Source organism: Limulus polyphemus, unplaced genomic scaffold (genome assembly GCF_000517525.1).
Source record: "Limulus polyphemus unplaced genomic scaffold, Limulus_polyphemus-2.1.2 Scaffold996, whole genome shotgun sequence".
In the NCBI taxonomy this organism is placed as follows: Eukaryota; Metazoa; Arthropoda; class Merostomata; order Xiphosura; family Limulidae; genus Limulus; species Limulus polyphemus.
In genome coordinates, this window is record NW_013666606.1 from 135,677 (window position 1) to 147,825 (window position 12,149).

The 12,149-nt window shown below is 33.9% G+C and overlaps 1 protein-coding gene across 1 annotated transcript; it reads right to left on the reverse strand.

Moving 5' to 3' along the window:
• Positions 1–2,833: 2,833 nt before the first annotated feature.
• On the reverse strand, positions 2,834–4,103 carry LOC106461600 (salivary glue protein Sgs-3-like). Its single transcript, XM_022388607.1, has 2 exons — positions 3,474–4,103; positions 2,834–3,364 (listed from the first exon to the last, which is right to left on the reverse strand). Exons 1-2 carry the CDS (start codon positions 4,101–4,103, stop codon positions 2,834–2,836), a joined length of 1,161 nt encoding a protein of 386 aa, XP_022244315.1.
• Between the last annotated feature and the right edge of the window lie 8,046 nt (positions 4,104–12,149).

Genomic DNA, 12,149 nt, shown 5'->3' on the forward strand with positions numbered 1-12,149 from the left:
CTGAAAGAGCGAGAATGTTTGGTGGGACGGGGATTCGAACCCGCGACCCTCAGATAGCGGGTCGAGTGCCTTAACCATCTGGCCATGCCGGGCCAGTGCTGATGAGGGTTAAGAAGGTGTAAGAAAAAATACAGCATACAGCAGTCTTTTTTTTTCCTGTTATTGTTTAAGTGAATGTCACAAAACTAGAGTTGAATGGTAAGTTTTTTTTAATTTTCAGGGAACTCAGATGCCATATATGTGTGTTAAACATAAAGTTTTTATTCCATAATTTTCTACCTTAAATGTAATTTATTTCAAATTTTGGGTAACCTTTGTCGATGTTTAAAAATACTACGTTTTAGAATTTATTAAAGTAGAATTCACTATTCTTTGACCAAACGTATTGAAAGCGTCTGATAAATGTGTCGTTTTCGTGTTAAAACTGGTAAAAGGTTCAAGTTATATACAACTGTTATTACTGAGACTTTATTTAGAAAAATTCCAGTACTTTTTGTGTTCGTGGTGCTGAAGAGTAACTTTTCATAAGCGACTAACTTTTAAAGTTCGTTTACTCATGATATTTAATTGAATTTGAAATAGTCGTCAGTTTCTAATAATTATTTACACGTAAAAATCTTACACGATTTATTGCATGAGTTTTTTCAAATACCACCTAAACATATATCAATAATTAATTACAAGCATTAAACTGCATTTTCAGATATGGGAAAATGAAAAAAAAAGCTTTTTGTTGGTTGAAAATCATAATTTCCGATTTATGAAAAGGGACAAAAGAGTGATTACGTTTTGTCTAATACTGAAAACAAGTTAAGACTGGGAGGAAATAGTTAAAGCAAGGATTTTACTGAGTTAAATAGCGAAAACTACAAGTTAAGGTTTGGAAGAAATAGTTAAAGCAGTGATTTCATTGGGTTGAATAGCGAAAACAATAAGTTAAGGTTTTGAGGAAACAGGTAAAGCAGCAAATCAGCATTATGATATTTCATCATTAATATTTGACACAAGATGTATAGAATTTTACAAATTTTAGTCATACCACAGAAAGGTTTGTGGGATTGATTTTAATGTTCAAAAATATCGGCTAAAATATAGTTATACAATAAATATGTGTCAATATTGATTAATATTTAATTTTCTATCTTCGTTTAAGGCAAGATTAAAGAATTTCAATAGGTGTACATCGTGACCTGTGAACTTTTAACTGTACACCAATTCCCTATAGCTCTGAATGACCAATACTTATGAAACAAGGTCCATAAAATGTTCATTTTATTTCTGTTGTTCATCGTATATGTATATATATAATATTTTGATACATTTTCTAATCTTTTTGCGAAAGTTATTATTTTCCACAAGTTTAAACTAGTTTGTGTTCCTATACGACATCAGGAGAATACTGGTCATTTGATAAACATAAGTTTATTCCAATCACTCTGAATCATAATAGTCATGCTAAGACATAAAATAGAATAAAAATAAATAATAGCCCAGAATTTAGGTGTCTAATACTCATAATTAATTCCTGTGCACGTGTAAAAAGTAAAAAAATACTCCTGATATCAATTACAATACATACATGTGATTGACATTTTGAAGGTTATAGTAATTTAAATTCAAAATCAGTGGAAAATAAAGAACCTTGAATAAATAATCAATACAAATATACAACTTCAAATATTATTACAAGACAGAGGTTTCGCCAAACAGTTTAGCACTATTGACTATCTTAAAATGTCTGAGGAAGATATCGCATAAAAATATTAGACATTTGAAATATATATCTTGAAGGCAACAAATAGTATGAGCTGTATTAAAGCTAATTCTGTGCATATCAGAAAGTTAACCAGTGGTTTCATTAGGTTGAATAGAGAGAACTACGAACGAGTTAAGGTTTGAAGGAAATAGATAAAGCAGTGATTTCGCTGGGTTTAATTCTGTAATTCGCAGCTTATGAACGAAATACAAACGACGAAAAATGATTGAGGTAAAAACTAGAATCCAGCACAGCAAGAAATTGTAAATAAAATATGAAATACCTAAGACCCGTTATTATACAATAGTACACGATACGAATTATTTAATTTAATTTTAATTCTTAATTGATTTGAATTCTTTCTGTTTAATTCTTTCGAAGAGCTGTTATGACAAATCACACAGTATTTGAGTTAAATAGACGTCGGTTTAATCCACTATTGCTTTTTTTTTGTAATGACACTGTTCCGTATAAATACCAATTAATATTGAACCAGCATTTGGTTCAACATGTGCCTTTCACTACACATGTTAAAGAGTTTTTTAGTTTTGTGTTTTATATAATCAAATCATAGCACAGGATGAGGTATGAGTAATTTAGTTTCTTTTCAGTTAAGGTCTTTTGGGTTTTTCTGATGCGTATATTCTGAAACGTAATTGGACATTGATACTATGCTATCTATATATATGGCAAGTTGACTGATTTCGAAATAATTTAATATCAATCAGTCATCTATGCAAAAGCCATGAAAATCTAAATTAGTTATAAGAACAGTCAGAGCGGTTATAAGAAAATCTGACATGAAACATTAGTAAGCGCTGATACCTGCTAACCTCCAAATCTTATCAATGCTAAAGCATAATGAAATTTATCTGAGTAAAAGAGGTTTCTATGCGCATGGTTCGTTAATAGAACCTTTTCCTTATATTTTATTCCTTAGGTTAGGTTACCAAAATACTAAGCTATTAATAACTGAAATATTCGTTAATGACATTTACCCTTCAATCCAAAAAAACAAAAAGGTTTATCCAAACATCATCTAATAATTACAATTATAAAGGTAAAATAGTTTGTGGTTTAAAACAAATCCAAAAGCTGATCCACAATACCACTCGTTGATAGTGTCGTTACTACGACTGTTGTTGTTGGCGGAGTTGTAGTTGTTACAGTCGTTGTAGGTGGCGTTGTGGTTGGTACTGTCGTTGTTGTCGGTGTGGTGGTTGGTACTGTCGTTGTAGGTGGCGTTGTAGTTGGTACCGTCGTTGTCGTCGGTGTGGTGGTTGGTACTGTCGTTGTTGTTGGCGTTGTAGTTGGTACCGTTGTTGTCGTCGGTGTTGTGGTTGGTACTGTCGTTGTTGTTGGCGTTGTAGTTGGTACCGTCGTTGTTGGTAGCGTTGTGGTTGGTACTGTCGTTGTTGTCGGTGTGGTGGTTGGTACTGTCGTTGTTGTTGGCGTTGTAGTTGGTACCGTCGTTGTTGGTAGCGTTGTGGTGGTTGGTACTGTCGTTGTGGTTGGTACTGTCGTTGTTGTCGGTGTGGTGGTTGGTACTGTCGTTGTTGTTGGCGTTGTAGTTGGTACCGTTGTTGTTGGTGGTCGTTGTGGTTGGTACTGTCGTTGTTGTCGGTACCGTGGTTGTCGTCGGTGTTGTGGTTGGTACTGTCGTTGTTGTTGGCGTTGTAGTTGGTACCGTTGTTGTCGTCGGTGTTGTGGTTGGTACTGTCGTTGTTGTTGGCGTTGTAGTTGGTACCGTTGTTGTCGTCGGTGTTGTGGTTGGTACAGTCGTTGTTGTCGGTGTTGTGGTTGGTACCGTGGTTGTGGTTGGTACCGTTGTTGTTGTCGGCGTTGTGGTTGGTACAGTCGTTGTTGTCGGTGTTGTTGTTGGTACCGTGGTTGTTGTCGGTGTTGTGGTTGGTACTGTTGTAGTTGTTGGCGTTGTGGTTGGTACCGTAGTTGTTGTTGGTGTTGTGGTTGGTACAGTCGTTGTTGTCGGTGTTGTGGTTGGTACCGTGGTTGTTGTTGGTGTTGTGGTTGGTACCGTCGTTGTTGTTGGTAACGTTGTTGTTGATGGTGTTGTGGTTGGTAAGGTCGTTGTTGGTGGTGTTGTAGTACGTATTGTTGTCGTTGGAGCTTTTGTGGTTGTTGCAATAATTGGTGCGGCAGAAATAACAGGCGCCAGAGTTGTACTTGGTATCGTAACCAGTGGTGTTGCTGGTGGCAATGTCAAAAAGTTGAAATTTGTAGTTACTCCGCCTAGAGAACCTCCAAGCAATAAGCTAGCGAGGAGTGTAGTTAAAGGCAGAACCGAAACAGCAAATAAAAGCACAAAAAATCCAAAAACTAAGCCCATTTGGATTTTTCTTTGGAGTATCCATAATTTTATCGGGCTAAATATGGCCAATAAGTTGTACCCTCCAAACACGGGCGTAAGTCCTAAACGTGGTACTACTGGAAATAGGCTTATTACTGGTTGTCGGCGTACTGTGAAGATAAACCGCTTGTTCCTAGTTAGTTCAGTATGTCGACTTTCAAGTGACGTTGAGGATTGCTCTCTAGGAACCTGCCAGTCAGCTGGAATTGACAAAACACAGCAAAGTGAACTCAGTTAATCTGATTTCCCTTTTTAGAACAATTATAATTTTGTTTTAAAATGTGACCAAAAAGCAAAAACAAACAGACAGGGAAAATGAGCTTGAAGTATGGTTACAAAGTTACGTCTTTTAAAAGTTTAAAATGGATGTTTCCAATTAATGTCTTACTGATGTCCACTCGTACGGTCACCACCTATATCCCCAGAAGGTGATCGTATGGGTCCTGACAACATCAAGTTCTTAAATATCACACAAAAGCTTAATGCTAATTTTTGATGCAGTTCAACCTTATTAACACAATACCCATTTACCTAAAACCAAATGGTTTTCTTTGAAACTTATCTCAGCATATGTAAGACAACCAGAAGAGTCAATCAAAGCACTGCACAGAGTCCATTAGTGTCAACGATTGAAAGTTTACCACAAATGTAAATTATTTTGTCGTATGCTTATTAGTAGATATTACATTATATCTGAAATTTGTGATTAATTAACTAGCCACTCTCCTTTGAGCTATCAATTGCATGAATACAAGACACAAACCAAAGCAGTCATAATAATCTAATTACCTTGAACACTGAAAATCGTGCATTCGCGAAACAAAATGTAGGTTTTCTTATGATGTAAACATTAATTGGTTTAAATATTGTGTCATGATCAAAACTTTCCAAACTGATCATTCCTGTACGTTTGACTATTGCATCTTGTGAGTATGAAAAAGTTTAATTTTTAATGAGTCAGTGTTTAATCATATAAATATAACAGTACTGTCTATTTATATCCATGTAACTACTTCGCAGAATGTGGATGGATCTTCACCAAAATTGGTATGGAGGTTCATTAGGTCCATAAACATTTTCAGTTCTGAATTTTTCTGTTTTTATGAGCGTTTTTTACCAATATTTCGACCTCTGTAAATGGATCTTCACTAAATTTGGTATGGAGGTTCACTGGGTTTATGGGGAAATGCATGCAAATGTTCAGTTTAGGCATTTGGCGTTTTGCGGTTTTTGTGGGCGTTCTTGCGTTTTTTTTACCAATACTTCGCTCCCTGTTGATGGGTTTTCACTAAATTTGGCATGAAGGTTTGTTGGATCCATGCGAAGATACATGCAAATTTGCGGTTTCAGATTTTGTATTTTGAAGTTATTGCGTTTTTTAAAATTACATATAAGTGAAGCAACTTTTCATGTCCTAAGATAACCTTTGTTAATCATGAATTTACATAACTTCCGTCCAAGAGACGGGTACTCCAGCTAGCTAGTAATATAATTTTCAGTTACATTAACAATTTAATTAGAAACTAAAGTTTTGTTATCACATAAAGACATTTATTTTCTATCTGAACAGGTGTTTCCAGTTTAATATATGCAACATGTTCGTTTTCCAAATTGAAAGTGATATTGCAGACATCAATGATAGACGTAAATCATAAATGATAAAGAATACAAACCCTCTGCACGTTGGGACACAACTAAAAATTAGTTTCAGTAAATTCAATTTTGAAGATTCTAATTTCGAAATTTTCGTCCAAATTAGGTATGCATATTGAGGCTGCAAAGTCATCTTTTGAAGAAATATATATATAGTTAATGGATCTGAAGTTTGGTAAATATCTGAATATGTATGTTTTTGATGGTGAACCATATATATATCAATGGATTTGGGTTAATGGCTTAACAAAATGATTATAACGTGAAAGTTATATTTACAAGATTATTTTGAAATAGTTGTTATGGAATAGTATATTTTTCACGTACAGTTAAGTAAAATGATTTAATATACAGATTTATTTAATTTAACAATATTAGACTTTTTGTAATGAATACTGTTACAGGGATAGATCGAAGTTAAGGACAACCTAGATAAGTCATAACGAACCAAAACATTGTACATTACCATTATTTAATTTTGATTGGTCAACAATGACAAAGTGTTCATGTCCAGTCATATTTCGCAAGCGATTGCGAAGCACTTTGTTTGTGATTCCGATTATTATTTTTGTTTTTAAGAGTATATATATATATATATATATATGTATGTATGTATTGCAATTATTTTCTTATTTTATAAATTAGAATTGTTTGTGCAAAGTTACACCAAAGGATATTCGTGTATAGCTGTCACTCGTTAATTTTGAACTGATATACTATAGAAGGCAGCTAAACCACAGCACTCACCGCCATCTCTTGGATTACTCTTTTCCAAAGGGCGGTATTTGACAGTTACTTTTAGAGTGTACACAAACCCCCAAGGAATACATGCAAGGATTTTGATACCCATGTTGGGCAGAACAAAAATAGTCAATTGCGTAGCTTTGTATTTAACAACAAAACAAATAAACAAATCGACCCAAATTATTATTATAACCCCAAGGTAATATAAGTTAGTCTTCTGAATGTCTGTTTAACGTAGGATTCCTGAGAGGAAACATGGTAGCCTTTTTTATTTATTTATGAAGCATAATATAACTTTGCCAACAATAAATTCTACAATAACCTGAGTGATAAAATTTACAAAAAATACTGTGACGAATTTATTGTTATATATTTATTTTTAATATCAACGTTTGTTTAGATTAAGTTTATATTTAGAAACATACATAGCTTATACTGTTAAGTATGTATTGAGAACCTCCCGCCTATTCTCCAAAGTTGTAGAAGATTCTTGAGAGTAAGAATCAACAATATATGTGTGTATGTAAACGCTTAAATTTGTATTGTTACGTAAAACTGAAAATTCTAGGAAGCCTTCCACACGCCTATAAATATAACCAACGCGCCGCGCCAAAAGAGAGTATCTATTATTAGTTTGCTATAGTCAGTGTGCTATAAACTTTGGAAGCTATAACTGTGATTGTTATAACCCTTATCAATCGGAAAACTTCAGATATTTGACCAGGAATATTTATAAATTTCGAACATTCCAAACTGCCCCCAGTGGACTTACAACGCTAGAAACCGGTTTTCGATACCCGTGGTGGGCAGAGCACAGATAGCCCATTGTGTAGCTTTGTGCTTAATTACAAACAAACAAACATTCCAAACTATTTAACTTCAGTGTATTCTCATCGGACATTAATACTTTTACAAAAACATTACCTAACGTCATCGGTGGAAACTCAACCTCTAATAGGCGTACGAATAGTGAAGACTACAAGGTCAACTGGCTCCCTGTTAAGTGAAATATACCTACGTCAACTCGTAATCAACTCGCTCAGCGTGAACCCTCGATAAGATGTCGAAGAAGTTCCAGATTAAAAGGAATACTTTATATTGCTTGTAAGTTTGTGAAACTTTTGTTTATAAATCATTGTTTGTAATAACTATTTGTAATAACTGTTATTGTAAATTGTATTGTTGTGTGTATATTAAAACGTATTCGTGTTAAAAAGAAAACTGTGTGTATCAATCTTGTTGGCAAATATCGTAAACTGATTATATATCGGCATATATTTAAATAATAAATCCAAAGTATAATTTAACTACTAAATTTAAATTATCAGTTAACTCAGTTTCGAACTATTTGAAATTCTAATACGTAACAATATTAAAAAATGTTTTGAACTATCAAAGATTCCAGTCTTAGTTTGAATGATGACAATGATAGTACTTGCAATCTAATTTGTGCTGACCAGGTGGCGATGTAACATTGTATTTCAAAACTGAATAAACGTAATAAATTACTGCAAGCAATATACATAATGAGGCCTGTCCATGTATAAGATAAGTTTGGTGTTTAAAATACATCACAAGGTTATGTTAAGTCACTTTAACCAGGATATCGACAAATAAAGTTTTGTTAATTTATTTGTAAATAAGTTGGTGTGTATATCAGTATTCGTCACAAAAGCTTTTATGAACAAATCATAATATACAAGGTAAATGAAGGTTTGATGTTAAGATTTAGGGTTAAAGGCCAAGTCAAGGTGTCATTCAATTCAATATTACTATAATTCTATTATGACAGCTTCCTAATCTGATCGTCAAATGTAATAAAAAAGAAGGCAGAGATATCTAAATTTAGTAACTTCATTCGAGAGTTTTTATTTTTGCAACCATTTTAAGGTTATTCATAACGTACTTTCGTAGAGATGAAAACCAAGTTTTTTTCTTACGTTTTTCAGCATTTAACTTTCACGGCGATAAATTACAAAATGGTAAAGGTTTTATATTGAATCACAAAATAACTCCGTTTATTAGTTAAAGCACACAGCTTCAGTTATAATTCGATTCTAACTATGATATATATATTTCAAGTCAAGTCTAGTAAATTAGATGTAAGAAGCTATGATGAAATATACAGCTGTTTGAACAGAATATTCTTCTGAAGATACATATTTCACATACATAGTCTTAAACCCACTTATATATATATATTATTTTGGCCTTACCTTTTCCAATATGAAAATGTGCAACTAGCAGAACACTTGTAATAAAACAGGACAGTAAACGAGTGATATGCATTATTATACAAACGATTAATTCACACCTTTAGCTCAGAGTTGTCTGAATATGGTACAACACTCTAGTCTAAATGTGGCAGTAAAAGACCAAACGCGCAGCTCAAATCAACTTAATCACCCCCACCTGTCTGAAAGTTACATACACTCCATATGCACAGTTGAACGTGTTATAGTGCTACATGATTGTTTAGAATGGGAGCACGCATTCCAAGGACGCCTCACAATATCGCACGCAGCGTTTGTTTATCTTTGTAGTGCGGTAAAAACCTGACATATGATCGCGTTTTTGTCATGAATATTTGTTTCTTCGAGGTAACTTTATGTCGTAGTAGTCTATAAACAAAAAACAAATAAAGAACAGCTGCCATTTTAACATACTTTCAGAACAACCTAATATTTGTTGTCAGGCGATGCAATGACACGATGTCATACAGTTTTTTAAACTACTGTGTCAATGAAAAAAAAAAAACAGTATCCTGCAGGTTAACCCTAACTGTATAGTACAATGGTTAAATATTGGGGAAAATGTTCAAAAAAGAATTAAACTTGATCTAATTTCTTCAATGTTTCATGTAGAAGATCCCAGAGAAAAACTAGAGCCAATGTCGAACACCTTTATATTATAAGAGTTTTTCGACTAATCCTGATAAACAAACAAAAAAATCTGTATAAATAATTACATTAGCAAATATAACCAACAGACCATGATTTTATTTCGGAGTACAGGTAAAAATGGCTGCACATGGACGTTACATGGCGTCTGATGACAATAAGAATTGACTTTTGTTTTAAAGAATCATTATTATTTTCAGAAACCAAGTCGACAGACGTAGATTTCGATAGGTTACTGTAGACGCAGCTGTAGCATCTGTCAACAAAATAAACGAAATTAAATTTGACACAATTGTAGTTTTCACATGTAAGCAGATCCGTGTGAATCGTTGATAAGAATTCTAGACCCTCGTATTTAAGAGTCATAAGTAAATTCGATGACGAGGAACTCACTTTGAGACTGATAATGCTTGGAGACGGCATGAATGGGCAATGAAGAAAACCTTTATTATAAGTTTAACATAACAGCAAATGTACAACGTTTCGACAAGGTTTTGTCATCATGAGCATTATGAGTCATAAGTAAGTTGTTTCCTCTGGATGATTTTCTATATTTTTCAATTCATTTATTCAAGTTTGAGATATCTTCGTTTAGTCAAGTTTGAGATATCTTCATTTAGTCAAGTTTGAGGTATCTTCATTTAGTCATGCTTGAGATATCTTCATTTAGTCAAGTTTGAGATATCTTCATTTAGTCAAGTTTGAGGTATCTTCATTTAGTCACGTTTGAGGTATCTTCATTTAGTCAAGTTTGAGGTATCTTCATTTAGTCAAGTTTGAGGTATCTTCATTTAGTCACGTTTGAGGTATCTTCATTTAGACAAGTTAGAGATATCTTCATTTAGTCACGTTTGAGGTATCTTCATTTAGACAAGTTCGAGATATCTTCATTTAGTCAAGTTTGAGCGATCTTCATTTAGACAAGTTCGATATATCTTCATTTAGTCACGTTTGAAATATCTTTGTTTAGTCAAGTCTGAGATATCTTCATTTAGTCAAGTCTGAGATATCGTCATTTAGTCAAGTCTGAGATATCTTCATTTAGTCAAGTTTGAGATATCTTCATTTAGTCAAGTTTGAGATATCTTCATTTAATCAAGTTTGAGATATCTTCATTTAGTCAAGTTTGAGGTATCTTCATTAAACAATTTGATTATTTTTCAAGAATTATGTTTATACACATGTGGTTTATTGCAATTAAATTTCTTATAAGACAATAATACTTGTAATAAGACATTAGTATCAAGCTTATTACATTTTTAAGCACTACATTCTTAATCTAGTGCTTTAGGGATTTCTAGAGTTAGAAGAGTGTATAATAATAGTGTTCCAACCACATTACATTATTTATCATGTCTACTGAAAACGACGCATTTCGCTCAATCCAGAGCACTCCAAACCAACTGGGATACAACAAACACAGCATTGGTCGGAACACTATTTATGTAAGCCATTTGATACACTCTTATAATTATTGAAAATCCCTAAGGGACTAGATTAAGAATGTAGTGTATAAAAATGTAATAGGCTTATATTAACATTTTATGACAAATATTAGGTCGTCAAGAAATTAATGTCACGTTTTGGAACACTTTTATTAACCAATCCTCAAAAAACGTACATCACGTATAATAGTTAAACGAACCGCCTAAACGTCACGTTAACGTAGTTTATATAATGTGTAAAGTTTAGTGTTGTTACGTCTCTGGGCGTTAGTTAATTTCCCGTATAATTTCTTTCCGATGAAACTTTAGCGACACAAGTCCTTTCTTAAATAAAACTAGTTTATTTTTTCTCAATACAACTTTGAAATTCACTTAATTTCCGTGGTCACGCTATAACTTAAACAAACGCTACAATTCACAACGAACGACTCACGCGCTCGTCCCAACTGTCCGTCTCTATCTCTGTTTGCAGTTCATCTACATTGTTGCCGTCACTTTTTGGCGGTCTTACATACAAGAATACCGCATATCTAGTAAACACTCGAGGCTTCAGGAAGGGACATGAATTTTCTAGAAGCTCATGACGTGTTACTAGCGTTACGTGACTTCCGCTGTTGTAACAGTATACTCTAGTCCCTTATAGTGATGACACACAACGAGACACATTCGGTATGTAATGATGTTTGAATACAAGAAGGGAAACAACGCCTCTGTAGCCACAAAGAATATCAAAGAAGTTTATGGAAGTGTTTTGAACGTTCGTAAGTGTGAACGATGGTTCAGCAAATTTCGTTCTGGTGACTTTAGCCTTAAAAACTGTGCTGAAGACGCTTGTTGAGTCTAACCTAAGGCAACACACTCGTGAAATGGTATTGAAATTGCATGTCTCTCATGAAATAATAAGTAAACATCTAAGGAATGTGGGAAAACTCCATAAAGAATGTGCTTGGGTGCCTCACGAACTCTCCTATAATAATCGTTTCCAACATGTGAACGTTGCTTCGTCTCTTCTTGTGCGTAATGCGCGTGAACCATTTTTGGATAGAATTGTCACTGGTGATGAAAAATGGATTCTCTATGCGGATATTAAACGCATAAAAACAATGGCTCAGTCCTACACAAAATCCACTTCCGACCCCAAAACCTGGACTCCATCCGCAGAATGCTTTGTATTTGGTAGGACATCAAAGGAGTAATTCATTTCGAACTCCTCAATCCACAGCGAACTCTCAATGCAGAGATCTACACTCAGCAACTGGAACGTTTAATCAAACCCTTCATCA